Consider the following 18173-nt stretch of genomic DNA (forward strand, 5'->3'; position numbering starts at 1 on the left):
ATTCTTTATACGTAATTGCAGCATATCGATAATGTTTTGCATGGAAATTACGCAGTTTATACAAGTCTTACGAACCTACCTCCAAACAAATCAACAACAAAACAAAAACAAAACAATAAAGACACACACACACAAAACCTGCAACCCTTCCCCCTAAAAAAAATGTCCTAGCAACCCCCCCAAACAACCCTTCAATTAATTTTTAAAATCTTGAAATGATATCGGCTGTCTGATGGTCTCAGTTTCAATATGATATCACATTTATACATCTGTTAATGTTGCACTCAGAATTGCGTAATTGCAAGATCGGTATGTATATTGGGGCTTTGTCAACGATCTTTCCAAATACAATTTAATGATGTGTTTGAACTATAGTGATACTTGAACTCCTTATCGCGACTTGTATAGCCATTAATGATATTGTGGCTTCATTCTGCTTCTCTGAGTTGAAGCGGTGTTATCTTCTGTGTGATACAGGGACACAAACAGACGATTTTTCCTGGAGGCTTCATATGGTCAGGACTGTACAGCTGACAGTGGTTGGTTTGGAGTAGTCGAAGGAGCAGGATCCTGTGCATGGGAATCGCTGGCAACAACGCCGTACTTCATGTACAGCGATGCTTCTACAGTAGAGGAAAACGCAGGTATATATATTATACTTAGTCATGTGTGCTTATTAACTTTTAAGGTTGAACAATACACAAAGCTTTTAATATAAATTTAGATTTATAATTAGATATGGTAGTGTAATTTCAAACAATAAATTAAACTGCATTCTTCCTGTCAGAGCAACAATGTCAAATTGAAGTCATTAAATTCTCCGTATTCTGTATATCCTGTTATAGGACAGATTCTGAACTTTATACCCGTTCGTGCTGACGATTACCAAATACATCATAATTATTTTGAAAATATCTTTTTTCAGTTATGGCCGTTGCCGATTCCTTCGTCATATCGGTCGGTAAGTATGATATTTCTGGTCAGGTGTAAAAATGAATGTATAAAGTAGCTATTGTCAATTTGATTTGTTTACCATTTTTAAAATTCACCCAGAAAATGCAAGTCTGTGTTGTATAAGATTTCTGTATCTCCCAAGGAAAACATGGTTAACCGAGTTTTATATTATTTACAGGAAAGATAAAACATGTCATATTATTTCTCCATCTTTCACATATGTGTTTTATATACATAAAATGTATTGTATGTGAAAGCACAATACACTATCTAAATATGTAGGCAATACAGTTTATGTTTCCTCTATCAGTTAAAGTAGTTATTTCACTTGAAAAAAATTCTCCGTACAGTTTGATTTCTTTTCGCCCATTATGTTATATTTTCTTTTTGTTTCTACTTTTAAGACATTTCTAAGCATTTTTCTGAAAACACGTCTAAATCTGATCAACCACCTAAATAATGTAGATTCGGTTTATAGTCACGTGTTACTTTCAGCAATGGACAATATATGCAGCACTGTTGATTGTTTGTACGGTGCGACCTGTGATGATCAAGGCGGACGTTACGACTGCATCTGTGACGGGGATTATTATGGATGGTTATGTCAGCACTGTAAGTTCTCTGTAAAAAAAACTTCTTGTCTCCCCCTACCATAGCCTCAATATAACAACAGGGTGGGAATGAGTATACACAATTGTACTACTGTTTATATAGCCTCGATCATCGGGTAATTCACTCTTTCGTTGTATATAACAACAGGATGGGAATGAGTACACACAATTGTACTACTGTTTATATAGCCTCGATCATCAGGTAATTCACTCTTTCGTTGTATATAACAACAGGTTGGGAATGAGTACACACAATTGTACTCCTCCTACTGTTTATATAGCCTCAATCGTCAGGTAATTCACTCTTTCGTTGTATATAACAACAGGTTAGGAATGAGTACACACACTTTCGTTGTATATAACAACAGGATGGGAATGAGTACACACAATTGTACTACTGTTTATATCGCCTCTAGCATCAGGTAATACACTCTCTCGTTGTATATAACAACAGGTTGGGAATGAGTACACACACTTTCGTTGTATATAACAACAGGTTGGGAATGAGTACACACACTTTCGTTGTATATAACAACAGGATGGGAATGAGTACACACACTTTCGTTGTATATAACAACAGGATGGGAATGAGTACACACACTTTCTGTTTATATAACAACAGGATGGGTAACACACTCTCTCGTTGTATATCACAACAGGATGGGAATGAGTACACACACTTTCGTTGTATATAACAACAGGATGGGAATGAGTACACACACTTTCGTTGTATATAACAACAGGATGGGAATGAGTACACACACTTTCGTTGTATATAACAACAGGTTGGGAATGAGTACACACACTTTCGTTGTATATAACAACAGGATGGGAATGAGTACACACACTTTCGTTGTATATAACAGCAGGATGGGAATGAGTACACACACTTTCGTTGTATATAACAGCAGGATGGGAATGAGTACACACACTTTCGTTGTATATAACAACAGGATGGGAATGACTACACACACTTTCGTTGTATATCACAACAGGATGGGAATGAGTACACACACTTTCGTTGTATATAACAACAGGATGGGAATGAGTACACACACTTTCGTTGTATATAACAACAGGATGGGAATGAGTACACACACTTTCGTTGTATATAACAACAGGTTGGAAATGAGTACACACACTTTCGTTGTATATAACAACAGGATGGGAATGAGTACACACACTTTCGTTGTATATAACAGCAGGATGGGAATGAGTACACACACTTTCGTTGTATATAACAGCAGGATGGGAATGAGTACACACACTTTCGTTGTATATAACAACAGGATGGGAATGAGTACACACACTTTCGTTGTATATAACAACAGGATGGGAATGAGTACACACACTTTCGTTGTATATAACAACAGGATGGGAATGAGTACACACACTTTCGTTGTATATAACAGCAGGATGGGAATGAGTACACACACTTTCGTTGTATATAACAGCAGGATGGGAATGAGTACACACACTTTCGTTGTATATAACAACAGGATGGGAATGAGTACACACACTTTCGTTGTATATAACAACAGGATGGGAATGAGTACACACACTTTCGTTGTATATAACAACAGGATGGGAATGAGTACACACAATTGTATTATTTATCAGTAATCAACCTATTTATTTGTATTATTATCTATATCAAGTCATTGTGGTCCTTAATTTTCATGTAGCCGATTTTTTTCAAAGCAGTAAATCATTCGTAACAGTTGCCGGCACATCATCGCTCTAACTTTCAGAAAATGCTGTCATAGCACAAAGTTTTAGTTTTATTGTTTCACTACTTACAATGGAAGAAACTGCACAAGTATCAGAACCTTTTATTGACAATATTACACAACATTACACCTCGGTATTATTTCCTCAGTGGATGGTAACTGGACAGCTTGGTCAGACTGGGACACGTGCAGCACTACTTGCTATGCAGAGGGAGGCCAGAACCGTTATCGGAACTGTACCAATCCCGCACCTGTTGGGGATGGTCTCTACTGCCCCGGAGTTGATATAGAATTCCAGTACTGCATACCCGACCTACCGATCTGTATATGTAATGACCAGTTTTCATGTCCTTTTATTCTAACATGAATTTGGAAATATAGTATAACATCCATGTAGTTTTGTAATCAATCTGTTACATATATATAATGGAAAGTGAAAGTGAAACTACAGCAAAATTCTTTTTCTTATCTTTTTAAGCATATGACACAGGGAATATACAGGAGAATGGATGGTACCACATGGTGTGCCCTTCCAGTTATTATATATATGTGTGGGACAATTTCTACGGCTTTGATGAGGGTGGGTCTGATGAGTGTAAGGATACTGATGCTCTGGATATCCTGTTTGATCAATGTCACAACGTCACAAACGGAAGCTGTAGGTTCTACTATGATGACGTAACGTACAGTGATCCCTGCAACAAAACCTGGACCCAGATCACCAACTATGGACATGGCACATTGTACTGTGCACGTAAGTTATATGTTTGCCAATTTATTGGAGTGAAAGTAATATATAATTAACTTTGATAAAACTGTTCCGTATTGTTAATATCTCTTAAGAAGATAGCCAATTTAGCATTAATAACCAGAACTATTTCACCAACCTTAAATTTCGTTTGGTGTTTTATAGGAGACGGTGTGTGGAACGCATGGCAACCCTGGTCGTTCTGTTCCGTCACATGTGGAGGCGGAACACGATACAGAGAACGTGTATGTGACAATCCAACAATGGTCTATCCTGGCAATGACTGTCCGGATGTGTATAACGACAGTAAATCCTGTAAACCGCAGTCTTGTCCTGGTAAGTCTAGATATAACCTATAATCTATCCACTTCTTGCCTCGTGGCACATAAGGCCTTAAAGATTTGGGGTGTACTAATGGCCTGGTCTGCTCGAGGGTTTCCTCTTGGCTTTCGCCCTCTTGCATCATGGAGTCTCCTCTGATCGGAGGTAAGGCCGTAGCATTCCCTGGATTTGATGGATTTGTTCTGCTTTCGGTTTCTGTAATAAGTTTATTTTTAAAGGAGAGGGTTTTTAGTCCTCTTCCCACCCCCAACTTGGAGGACTGGGGGATCACACTTCGCCTGGCCCCTACCCCTCGACCTGTCCGACATGGGTGGCCCTACTAGGATCATTATGTACTCCCGCCGGCAAAGCTCTTAGGGTCAAAGGTGCGCACAAACTGCCCCACCATGATAAGGTGGTGATCCCTCAGAGGTAGTCTAGATATAGATAACAATAAACCACAGCCCTGAGTGAGAAAGTAAGTCTCAACAGGCTTTTGATTGCCCAGTCTGAGTAAGTAAGCTTGAACTTACTCGTCAAGCCACGGTCTTGTTCAAGTACGTAATCCTCTGAGTATCCACAAATTGGATTTAAGCCTTTACAGATACTATCAGCAAACCACCATACCGCCCAAGAAAGACTACGGACAATCTTGGCCGGGTTAACAAACCCAGCACCCTTACAGGCATTGAAGACATTTTGCTGTCTTTTCCATGTCAGTCAGCCTCCACACACACTCCATATTCCAGTCTTGTTTGTCTCGGTAAGTAAGTCTCTACGGACACTCCACATACCACAACCCCGTGCTTGTAAGTAAACCTCTACAGACAATCCACATACCACAATCCCGTGCTTGTAAGTAAACCTCTACAGACACTCCACTAAAAACAGTGTTGTCTGAGTAAGAAAGCCCTTACGGACACTCCACTTAAAACAGTCTTGTCCAAGTAAGCCTCTACGGACACTCCACATACCTGTCTTGTCTGAATAAGTAAGCTCTTAGGAACACTCCATATACTACAGTCCCGTCCTTGTTAGTAAACCTCCACGAACAGAAAAAGGAAACAACTGATAACAAAGATGATTAAAATTTTAATTTATTGTTTAAGTTCTCAAAGCATATATTATCATTTAATGTTGTGATCCCCCCTCCCCCGGACATGTGGAAATAACATGCATTTGTTTTGGTTTTAGTTTGTGGGGACCATTATGCTGGATACGATGAGCCAGACAATATAACGGTTTTCAATGACACACGGTCAGGTACGGAGATTAATATCACTGAGTGAATTGTTGTACATATGCTATATTTGTAAAATTGTATGAAATGCAGACGCATGATTTTTATGTTTGATTAGACATAGTAGACTCAAATAAGGAAGTAATGAATTAAACTGCACTGTAGGTTTATGCTATAAATTTAGATTGCTGAAACCTCGGCAGCAACTGAGAAATATCCAAATTTATTGCATAAAATTCAGAAGAGCAGATGTCATTAACCAAATATTCAATAAATATAAAATTGTAAAAAAATCGTTATATCAATATGTAAGAATAAGATACTGATATATTCGTTAGACGACACGAATATACTATTATATAATAAATCATCCCTTTGAGTTTTTCTTTTCAAATGAAATGAAGATTTTGTAGTTCATAGAGGATATGCCTTAACAGTCCCTGGTATGTTTTCTGTGATATGGCAGGAATGGGCTATCTTTTACTTGATGTAAACTGGGACTTTCCCTGCTGTGAAGTGGTCCAAGCCTTCGAGTTTGTACCGAGAGTAGCTGGAGAAATTTACTTCCATATATGGCGCCAATTCAGCAGCACACAATATGAACTGTTACATATGACCAATTATACAGTAAACGGTAAGTATTCTATAGGACTATGTAATATTCTTGCTTTCTATTTTCTTGTGCAATAAGAAGTCATAAATGTTTCGATGCTTGTTATTATGTGAGGTAGTTTCTTTGTTTACCTTGTTCTCATCAGGGAGTGTAGCATTCCTTCGTTTAACGAAAGATTTACATGCTTTGTGTCTTTGATGAAGTGTGAGACACTTACTTTCCAGGAACACCTGGTGTTATACTGTTTATACCATTTCTCTGTGTAAATATTTAGTTTGATCATATTTTGTGATTGAATTCAGATTTTTTTTCTTTTCTTTTTTTTTGACATGGCGATATATCTTTTTTAATTGTAACATATATTCTTTTACGCATGACTTATCTCCCGGTATCATTGTAATAGTTTACGCTATATTACACATTACTTTCAAGACATGCATTTTCATAAAACAAACTTTTTTCTTCTTTTGTATTGTGTATTTTTATGTAAAAACAGTTGTCATAATGAGTGTAACATATACATATTATTAACTGTTAAATGAAATTTAAGGAGAAAATGCATTCCTTAATTCAAATAAGAAATACAACATATTTGATATTTCTACAGGAACAGAATTAAAAGAACAGAGTGCAAACAATCTAAACTGTAGTCAGTATTATTCAGATAAAATATGTAAGTGTCTCTCACCAATTGGAACTGTAAAAGACTGAGTACAAAGTACTGAAAAGACAATGCGAGGTGTTCAAGTTATCAGTTAGTTTGATAAAACATTTAATAAACTTGCGTATTTGATAAGTTGACTACATTTGTTGTTGCAAATCGAATGTCATTTTTCAATATACTGAATTGTGTTAACACAGATATTTTTCTGTTTATGTCTGTTTAATTCAGATTGTTAAGTAGGTTTTTCTTATATAACAGGATGATTTTTTTATAATATATATTAAATTTCAGAAACTGAAATAGGTTCGCTCATAAATCACTCATTACCGCTGAAGAAGAGATTATCTGTAAGAAAAGGAGACCAGCTAGGCTGGTAAGTAATACAATAGAGATTTTGCCTCTATATTATACAGGTGGTTGAGGCCTACATAATATATTAATATAATTATTTTATTATGTGCTGACTACAAAACACAGTTCAGCATACTTGATTCAGTATTAGACAAAACATTTTAAAAGATTTATTCTGATGGGCTGGTTCCAGAACACAAGTAAATGTGACAAATTAAATTCTAGACAGAGAAGGTCATCAGTCCCCTTTATGTCTATGAATGTTCAAAGAACATGGTAACCTTTTCTCTTCTGTGTTTTTAGATAAGATTGAAGGGCAGGGCACAATTAAGAAACTTTCCCTGAATAATTCTGTTTTACGAATGGACAAGTGTTAAACATAAAACCGTTTATCTAAAATACTCTTACAGAATGTTGAAAGAATGACAGTTTTTCGAAAATAATGCCGTTCTGAACTTTTTCATGTAAATTTCAGTTGGTTTATATGTTAATAAAAGGCCTGTATAAGTGAATCTGCTCTAGTTGTTTTTAAACAGAAGTTAGGGATCTTCTTAAATTCATATTTTACCTGTGGAAAACCTTCCTGGTCAGGCTGGTGACCCCACGTTCATGTCTGCCAAAGTATAGAGGCATCTACACCTACTAACACATTTTTATTATAATTGATGATGCAGGTATACTCCCGGTGAAAACATTATCAAGTACGCAGAGTGCTGCTGCGAGGGCTGTCCCAACCAGACCTGGGTAGCGCCACTTCCAGCGAACCTGGATGTAGGGGACAAGTACCGATGGACAACGTTAGGGACCAAGCTATCAGATATAGCATACGCCATACGGTTCTTCACAGCACCCAGTAAGTACGGAGTTGTGTTTAGACATAACGTCTTAATTCATTAACAGTAGAAAAATGTTTTAAAATGCTGAGAAAATGAAAGATAGTAAGGGGTTGGTATAGCTGTAGAGGGGTTTTGACCACAGGGAGATTTTGTGAAATATCGATTTATCTAACATGATCAAACAGATAAATTATCTGAACTCAAAAGTATATTTATTTTTTCCTGCGATTCAGTTCCCTATGATAACTAGACTATGAATGTTGATTGTGTTCTATGTTTCGTTCTCAGATACAGTTCCTTATGTGAACCAGACCTATTACGATGCCTTGGTGCCTGATAACACTCCTTTAGGTGGGAGTTGTATTAATTATCACATAACAGACGACGATATCGGAGATTTCGACCTTCTCATACACACCTTCGTTGATACAACAGGATTGTTCGAACTGAATACCACTTTTCCTGGTAAATGATGACTCATTTCATGATATGAAGTATAAGTTGAGAGAATCAAACTTAGTCTAATAATTAATCAGAATATTAGATATACAGTCAATATTTTTAAAAATATTGTTTGTATCTACGACTAGAATAGTGTTAACAATACTGAAAAAAATTAATTAAAATACCTTTTTTATCTTAATAATGAAAGTATGCTAAAACAGTGGAAACATACAGGTAAGAAATGTATTTTGAAATTGAGTATATCTTATTGATATTTACATCGGTTGATTTTCTGAATCTAAGAAAGCAGAAAATTCTTTAAAGACAAGAATTGTTTTAAGGAATTTGATCGTAATGACCAACACCGGTTTTGATACAAAAAATGATGCTTGCGAAATAATGTTGTGATCGAACATTGCGTTTAATGAATGGGAATTTCTACATGATATGGGTGTAATAACGTAACTGTTACGAAAGAAAACTATGAAATATGACGAGTAACACAGAATTACTGCAGAGTTGATATTAACATGAATACAAGATCAAACCCATTATAAGTACCATCCATGATTGATCTGGTTTACAGACAGAGTTGTCTCCCGTGCATTGAAAGACTCCTGAATATCAGACATGGCTCAACATAGAACATTAAACCCGTTTTATACCCTCATCATTGAATCCATCAAATCATTAAATCAAATTATAACAAGTATTTCACATTTTCCATTGTATATTCCACACAACATGTTTCAACTTTATCTTCATGTGACTATTGAATATTTCCTTAGAAATTGGAGAGAGATCTGATTTCATCCAATATATATGACACCTGTACCTAATTGTCTTTATGAGCATTGAATTTGATATCATTCTCTGAATACTGAATCAGATGTGCATTCTTTTGACAGGAAACATCCATATCCAGACCACCAATATCTTGCCCAGTACGTACTCTGTATTTGAACTGGTACTGAACTCGCACGACGACTGCCAGAACACCGCCACGACCACTCTCACCATAATGACATACAATGCGGTATAAATATAACAATACCTTTATTTTGTCTCTGTGTAGATAATGCTTTCTACATGTGTGTGATATTTATGCTACATATACCATACCATTTGATTTTCAAAATTACGTTTTTGCGCTTTAAATTGCATGTATAATTCTTTTTTGTGTGTGTGTGTAGAGTAATATATAGAAATATTCATACTTATGGATACAAATACCATACACCGTATAACTTATACTGGATATCAATTGATAATTATTACGTTTATGTGTTTTTAATTCATGTATTCATCCTAAGTTTGTTTATGTACATGATTAGTTCATTTACGTACCACATTTCATTTGATTATTAATATCAATTATTAAGAGACTTCCCCATAAAAAGACTGCAAACAGGGAAACAAATGCTACTCAGGAGAAGCTGCAAAATATTGCCTTAATGATGATAATTGTCAACAATTTACCAAAATTTAGAAATGTTGTTATTCTTTGCAGCCCCCAATTTTCATCAATCTGCCTGACAGTGTAGAAGTGAGCGAGGACTTGGCCGAGGAAAGGTTGATATTTGAGATTGACGCTGTCGATCAGTCAGAGAATGACTCTGTATGCTGTACCCTCACAGAGGTCATTCCGGGGTCACTCAACTTCCAACTAAAGTTCATTAACAATAGTACGTCCGATTTAACAATATATTTCTACAATTTATTAAATGCGAATTCATTATGTTCCCAAAAAGACGTTTTATTTAGCAACATGATATCAATATGTATTCTTTATAAAAAAAAACGCAAAAACAAACGTTACTCATCTTTCATTTGAATCATACAAGGAGAATCTGTATGACTGTGGAGATATTGTTCGTATCTGCAAATATTATTCCAAATAACTCATTAAAAACATTACATATTAATGTTAGTTACTCAATCGTGGCACACAACTAATAAACAGTGAGTTATATTTCATAGTTGTGTAAATTATTTATTCAAAACCATTTACATCATTATGTTCAGTTTGAAATCTTTTTTTTTCTCGAATATTGCTTATTCAAAATAATGAAAATGTAACAAAATGGTAAAGAGTTAGAGATCGCGTGTAGACAATCTGATGGATACTTATATGGATTTCGTTACGTTGTGAATACCTTTGTTCTAATTTCTATATTCTTTCCATACAGCCTATAGATTATATACAGTTGAGAATCCGGTGTTTAGCTACAAAGATATCAGTGACTACTACAAGGTGTATTTCTGTTGTTCGGATGACCACGGAATCTCCACACAGTTTCTGGAAATCTTTATGTTGGACGTGAAAGATGTCGAAACCTATGTACCGCCAAGTAAGTTTACAACTATTCAATATTCCTGTTTTAGTTACCAGTTATAGTCGAACCTAGTTATGTCGAAGTCAGCTGGACCATGAGAAAACTTCGAGTTATCCGAGTATTTGATTGAAGTAAGTTTGAATAGTAGGTGTCAAGTTTCTCTGAAACCGACTAAACACTTCAAATTATACAGGGTCTATGAGTTAAGAGTTCAAGTTTACGAAGTTCAAATGTGTGTGACAATACGTTAGTACATTTTAAAACCATTGCTTGTGCTTACCTTTTCAAAAGTTGTCTTATCGATTTTCAGTACGTCAGTTTTATAGAAATTTCAAATTTGATTTTTTTAAAGATAAGAAATCATGTAGAAACAGGATATTAGTTCTTTTTCAATGTATAAGCAACTGAATTAAAGATTTATGTATTTGTTCAAAGATCTTGATCGTTAGAAAGTTTGGCAGGTTCTTGATGTCATGCATGATAACGTGACGTCAATAAATGTTCTCTTAAACACCAAACACCAGATAAACTACTTTCTATTTTGGTTAATGTCGTGGATTCTGTATATATCATTACATTGATATCGTTGTTATGTTACAGCTTGGTTCCTGACGGCAATCAGTTGCAGTATGGTACCTGTCTGTGTGACGTTTATCTTTGCATGTATGGTGCTGTGTAACACCGTATTCTGTGATGCAGAGATTGAATATTATTATGAATAATAATAATATCGAGAAGTTTTCTTATTGTGATACTTGGATCTTAATTCTTTTTTTATCGGAATGTCTTCCTGATACAAGTATGCCACACATCCTATTACAAGAATCTTCAACACGTCAATAATATTGAGCCTAAGATGTGTCAAATCACTTTCCAAAGAACTGCCCTTGTACATGGGGTGGATGTAGCACTAAATGCTATTATACTGTGTTGTTATCTTTAGACAGGTGTTTCTATAGGCAGGTGTTATCTATAGACAGGTGTATCTATAGACCGGTGTTATCTATAGATAGGTGTTATCTAGAGATAGGTGTTATCTACAGACAGGTGTTATCTTTAGACAGGTGTTATATATAGACAGGTGTTATCTATAGACAGGTGTTATCTAGAGATAGGTGTTATCTACAGAAAGGTGTTATCTACAGGCAGGTGTTATCTGTAGACAGGTGTTATCTATAGATAGGTGTTATCTACAGACAGATGTTATCTATAGACAGGTGTTATCTTTAGACATGTGATATAAATAGACAGATTTTATCTATAGACAGGTGTTATCTACAGACAGGTGTTATCTATAGACAGGTGTTATCTTTAGAAATGTGATATATATAGACAGATTTTATCTATAGACAGGTGTTATTTTAGACAAGTGTTATCTACAGTGTTATCTACAGGTGTTATCTACAGACAGATGTTATCTATAGACAGGTGTTAAATATAGACATATGTTATCTACAGAAAGGTGTTATCTATAGATAGGTGATATCTACAGACAGATGTTATCTACAGAAAGGTGTTATCTATAGATAGGTGATATCTACAGACAGATGTTATCTACAGAAAGGTGTTATCTATAGATAGGTGATATCTACAGACAGATGTTATCCATAGACAGGTGTTATCTACAGACATGTTTTCTACAGACAGGTGTTATCTATAAACAGGTGTTAAATATAGACCTATGTTATCTACAGAGAGATGTTATCTACAGACAGGTGTTATCTACAGACAGGTGTTATATATAGACAGATTTTATCTATAGACATGTGTTATATATAGACAGGTGTTATCTACAGACAGGTGTTATATATAGATAGATGTTATCTACAGACAGGTGTTTTATATATAGACAGATGTTATCTTCAGACAAGTGTTATATATAGACAGATGTCATCTACAGACAGGTGTTGGTTAAATACAGGTGTTACATATATTACCAAGATGTTATTTATAAATCCAGTACATAGCATGTTCATGTATGTACTGAATTAAAGATGTCTCATCCCGTATTTTATTCAAGGACAGATAGTATGTATTGTTATTATAAAACCTTTGTAATTCATATAGTCAGAACACAGGTTGTATAGAGACTTAATTGTGTTGGTATGCATTAGGTATACTGGTGGGTTTTATGTAACGACATATTTGATGTTTACATGTATTGTTATTAGACAAGTTTTATCTAAAGACATGAAAGATTTAAATGTATTTATATATTGCCGTACATCTTTTGTGAAATCCTTGATGTTACTGATAATTACCATTGTTGATTGAAATGTATAGTTGTTAATTTTTTGTGTCCTTATCAAACATTGTGCTAATGTATCCAGTTTAATGGACACCTAATATTTTTGTAATGTGTATTGGTATTTTAAGGTTGGAACATCTTTTAGTAGTTGGTGACTGCCTCTCCGAACACCATTCGAGAGGTCTGCCGCAAGCTACTTAAATGGGACAAAATGTCATAGGTCATGACAGTGCATGAGGAACCATAGTCTCGTCCTGTTTTGTAGGGACATAACTGACTTGTAGATAGAGTGAATATAGATCAGTTACTTATGAACCTTGATCAGCTATCACTGATATACATTTAGATAGGTTATGTTTGTATTCATTTATATGTGATTCAGATCTCGAATTTTTATATGGAGTAATTATGTACATAATGTTGAGTGCATCAAGTTTGATTTGCAGACAAGTCATGTCGGTCTTGTTTGCAAGGTCGATAAATAAATGTGGACATGTTTATAAATGTATATTTATAGTTTTTATAGATGTGTTGTTCATTGTCGTTACTGGAATTTAACAGTCCGACTTTATGAAACTCAACTGTAAATTATGTTTTAAGCATGTGAATTGAAATAAAGATGGCTGCAGGAAAACTCTTTAGCGTACATATATTGGTTCAGTCACCGGCCTGTATGTAATCACAGACAGGCTGATGTCATATATCTTCTGAATAAACAATCGACCCCGTCCAGTTTCACTTCAATTAAAACCACATAAACTATTTTTGCTATTCAACAGTGATCAGATAATTACAAGATTTGATTACTTTGGTTTTGTTTGGTTATAAGATTATGCTAATAGTTCTGGCTTATAACAATAAAGCTGATTTTTGTTGAGTATATATTTAGCATAAGCTATTCTTCAACATGATCCGCGTCTTAGGGTGGATTTAGAAGAATATGTAATATTCTCTGTTTTATGACAAAACTGTGGATGTAAACACAAAACCCTGTGATTGCTGTTTCAGTGAGAAATCCACGAATACTGAAATAGGAGAGTTTATAGCCGCAGTGGAGAGGAACCGTCAACAAGTACTCAAAATATGGCGACTAAAGAATCGAATCTTATCTGGTTTCATACTTCTTCGTTTTTTATAATCCGACATTTTCAATATTCTTATGGATTAAACACTTTTTTTCATAATTGATAATCATTTTCTTATCATTGATGTCTGTGTTTCACAACATCTTAAAGATATGTATAGTAGCAAGGTTCAGAATATACTCATGAACCTGACGTTGTTCAACAAATTATCAAACCTAGGGAAGTTAAGCAGTTTATTGAATTATATGGTTTGTATAATCTCCCATCTAGATTTTGGCTCTTCTGTCGGTAACTTTAGATTTTACCAGTCCACTTCTAAGCTTAAATATTTAGAGACTTACCTTGACGTTGATGAGTCCTAGATGGACCAAACAGTCTTATTCTGTTTGACTCTATTGTATCTAACTCTAAAGTTATATTTAAATGTTCTATTCACTTGTGTCGCTTTTGTAAATCTTTGTACAACGACTCAGCTGTCACATTCAACAAACAAATGATCACCGTGAAGCGTGTATTACGAGATGGTGAAGTGGTAATGAAACCGAAAAGACATTTAGGCGGTACTTTAATTATATGTACGTCAATGTGGATAAAAGTGTGGCCAGATGATAATAAGATTAAAGTGAAAAGAACATTGTGTGGTAATAATCCTATGCATTCATTTCAGTTAAGTATTATTTATTTCTTCATTTAAAACCTGGCCTTAGATCTGCGAAAGGTCTTTGTAATGTTTTGATAAGCCTTCGATAGATTCACCCTCATATGGAAACAAAAACAACAAGCCAACAGAGGGACAATTTAAATTCCATATTAGTCTGTTGAAAGATCTTACCACAAAAAAATGAAAAAGATCTTACCACAAAAAAATGAAAAAGATGTTAATTGTCAATCAGAAACTCAGCAATATTTTGTAGTCCTGTGTCCTGCGTATATTTCTTATGTTGATTGAACGTTTGAATAGCTAGACAAGCCAGCAATTAAACGAAGCTGATATGTATTCTTGTGATGTTTAGGAATCCAATATAAAAGGGGGAGGTCCGTATTCTATCATTTATAGGCAACATTAAGGATTTTAATACAGAAGCAAGATTAGCAAGTATTTTTTAATTGGAAAGATTGAAAAATGAACAGGTGGTGTTTCTTTCGTTATCAAGCATGTTTATTTCTTTTTGTATGCTGTAAATGTAATAATTTCTGCAGACAGTGGTCAAGTTATTGGACGCCTTATCAGCAGACACAATGACATACTTAAGTGTGGATTGAACATTATGAAAAGGATTGGTTGAACAGTTAGAGAAGTTAGCAATAAAACATTGGATTCTTGTGAAGTTTAGCAATCCAATATAAATGCGGGAGGTCCGTATCCTTATCATTAATAATCAACAATCTACATAAATGTATTACTTAAGTATGATTAGCCAATATTTCTTCATTGACGATTTAGATACTTAAATTAGCAGCAACACTAATACTCTATCAATATTGAACAATTGCACAACGCAATATTCAAACGTAAAAGTGACACTTTTTATAGATATAATGGTACAGAAAGTAAGTTGTATCACATTGACCATAAAAATAGTTCACCAAATTTAACAATAACACGTATACGACATTTACAATAACATCATATACACTTAGTACAACCATTTTGGCAGAGCAATGGGTATGAACAGCTAAATTGACCTTGAAGGAATTTTTCCTGTTCCTAGTGAGTTTTCCCTGTTTCCACCGACTTATGATTCTGAACGTAACCCACAGGTGCAATCGTATGTTTAGAGTGTCGTGTTATCTTAAATGTTATCAGATGCCTTTTAAATCAGCTTTATGGCAGTGTGTGAATGTCCTGGGTAAGAAACGTACTGAATAGTTCTACTAGTCTTAGTTTATAGGTGAAGACTGCTATATACATGTTTCAATATGGATTACGGCAACACCAAGATCTAGCAGTTCTATATTTAGGAACGAATATAACGATCACCATCAAAAGGTTTCCCGATAACGCCCGTTCCCTACTGAACTGCACTAGATGTCCTATATAGCGCTTAACAAAGAAGAATCTCTATTCTAGTTTGTTTGTCTGTTTAATTACCATTCCTTTGTAAAGAAGACCGGCTGCAGTTATCACACCAATCAAATAATTAAACATTAAAGACATATTTAAATAAAAGATCCAAACACAATTGTATTCAGTTCAAACTTTAAAGTAATTTAATCATCCCCGCATCGAATTGTGTTGGTTTAGTAAACCGTCTAGTGATTTCTTATATCAATTTCCACTAACTTCGTGATGTGAGACGACGATGTTTACTATGGCTTACACGGGGAAGTGTATACTGGGGATTTTACTTACCTTTACTTTAACCTGTAGAGAGATGTACGGTATGTATTATCAATTACTCAATATGTATTTATACATTAAAATCACAGAAACTGTTATTCTTACTGTGGAAAAAGTTTTCAGACAGCATCCACTTTTTAAGACTTTTATGTTTTGCTATTATCATAAAAAATATTCAAAACCCGTGGTAAACATTTGAATCAGATCGAAAGACCTTGATACTGTGCTGTAGATTAAGAACTTAGATAAGCGTAAACATTTGAGCGTTACAATAGAAAACAAAACAAAAAATGCTCGTGTAATGCAGTGATCGATTTATCTTCATCCGTCATAACATGCGATAAAAAAGGACACATATGAAATATTCAAATTAGTTTAGCAAAGTTCAAATATTATTATTCATATATAACATTTATGGCGTGGAAAACAGTTTTAAAGTATAACTCCCTAAGGAAAACTTACATTGCTATGTTAAAGATGTTGTTAAAAAGACACAAATAATTACCATTTTTCATCACCTAACAACGAAACCATAGATTGTTATCGCCCTTCTATAACTCTTCATTGATACAAGGGGCCCTAAATATTAGGTTATGACCGAGGAAAATAAAAGTTTGTGACACCAATATCCACCTATAGATAAGGAAAAACTCCTAATTCTATTAATTTTCATGATTTAAGATATCAATCGGCTACCCTCTGTAGATTATTTGTCGGTCAATAGTAATACTGTGCCCCTTTACTTAAACTACTGGTAGTGTCAGCTGTAGCACATCGAAAGTCTAACAAAAACAGGTGAAGGGATGACACAGTGGTAACTCCTTCGCCTTTCACTTAAGCTTTCAGTGTTTATTCCCCAAGCGACGTGAAAAAGTATTGAGCCACGAGGCTTTTCCCCGGGGAACTCCGTTTTACTTCCGTGGTAAAACTTCTCGTGCGCTTGTGTCCGGGCTAATAGGAACGATGTAATGTCTGTAAAAGATGAAATTTTTCGGAATTGTTTTTCTGAAAAATAATAAGTTTGATTCGAAATTTCAAAAGAATGCACAATGTATATCGTATTATTCCTGCGACTGGCCAAAACAGACTTAGAAACAAAAAACAAAAACAAAAAACAAAAAAAATAACACATTCCGCATGAATGTTTGACAATATTTTGAAAGAACGCATGGATTCATCATCAATAAATTCGTTTCGTTCTCGTGGAATTTCTCAGTTAGGAAAAACGCCAACAGAATGGTCGGTTGCCAGATTGCCGGCAAGGTCAATCAAAACCGGTTATAAAACACGAAGAAAACATCGATTCTTTAAATTATTGTATTTTATCATAAAATATCAACCCGAAGTCAATACATTATCGATCCCACACACTTAATGTAATACTAAGAGATTTAACGAAAAATAGCGTATCACACTAAATGGAAATACTAAACAGACCGATGAATGATGATTTTTATTGTATTTGTGGGTTTCCTCCTAAGATATTACTTTACACACCTAACCAAGTATATTATGTTGTGTATACCTACCTTATTTCATTTTCCTTTTGAATTTTTAATCGATTTAAACTTTAAGTTCCATATCTTATATATATAGTGCCCTAGACTAATTGTCTTTTAGATTACTTTAACCTATAATACAGCGGACTGAA

At 34.7% G+C, this 18173-nt stretch overlaps 1 protein-coding gene across 1 annotated transcript in view; it reads left to right on the plus strand.

Annotated features, from left to right (window-relative positions):
• The window catches only part of LOC132564626 (uncharacterized), a 33931-nt gene extending 22361 nt beyond the window's left edge, over positions 1 to 11570 (plus strand). Inside the window, exons 36-50 of the mRNA XM_060229272.1 lie at positions 478 to 644; positions 926 to 961; positions 1450 to 1566; positions 3445 to 3624; positions 3774 to 4049; positions 4209 to 4379; positions 5559 to 5627; positions 6071 to 6238; positions 7173 to 7254; positions 7907 to 8085; positions 8357 to 8533; positions 9421 to 9548; positions 10023 to 10197; positions 10702 to 10863; positions 11449 to 11570. Of these exons, the coding sequence (XP_060085255.1) occupies positions 478 to 644; positions 926 to 961; positions 1450 to 1566; positions 3445 to 3624; positions 3774 to 4049; positions 4209 to 4379; positions 5559 to 5627; positions 6071 to 6238; positions 7173 to 7254; positions 7907 to 8085; positions 8357 to 8533; positions 9421 to 9548; positions 10023 to 10197; positions 10702 to 10863; positions 11449 to 11570 (2209 nt within the window). The remainder of the gene's footprint in view (positions 1 to 477; positions 645 to 925; positions 962 to 1449; positions 1567 to 3444; positions 3625 to 3773; positions 4050 to 4208; positions 4380 to 5558; positions 5628 to 6070; positions 6239 to 7172; positions 7255 to 7906; positions 8086 to 8356; positions 8534 to 9420; positions 9549 to 10022; positions 10198 to 10701; positions 10864 to 11448) is intronic.
• The last annotated feature ends 6603 nt before the right edge of the window (positions 11571 to 18173 follow it).

This window comes from Ylistrum balloti, unplaced genomic scaffold, assembly GCF_031769215.1.
Source record: "Ylistrum balloti isolate Yb309-2 unplaced genomic scaffold, AGI_CSIRO_Ybal_v1 Utg372444, whole genome shotgun sequence".
Taxonomy (NCBI): Eukaryota; Metazoa; Mollusca; class Bivalvia; order Pectinida; family Pectinidae; genus Ylistrum; species Ylistrum balloti.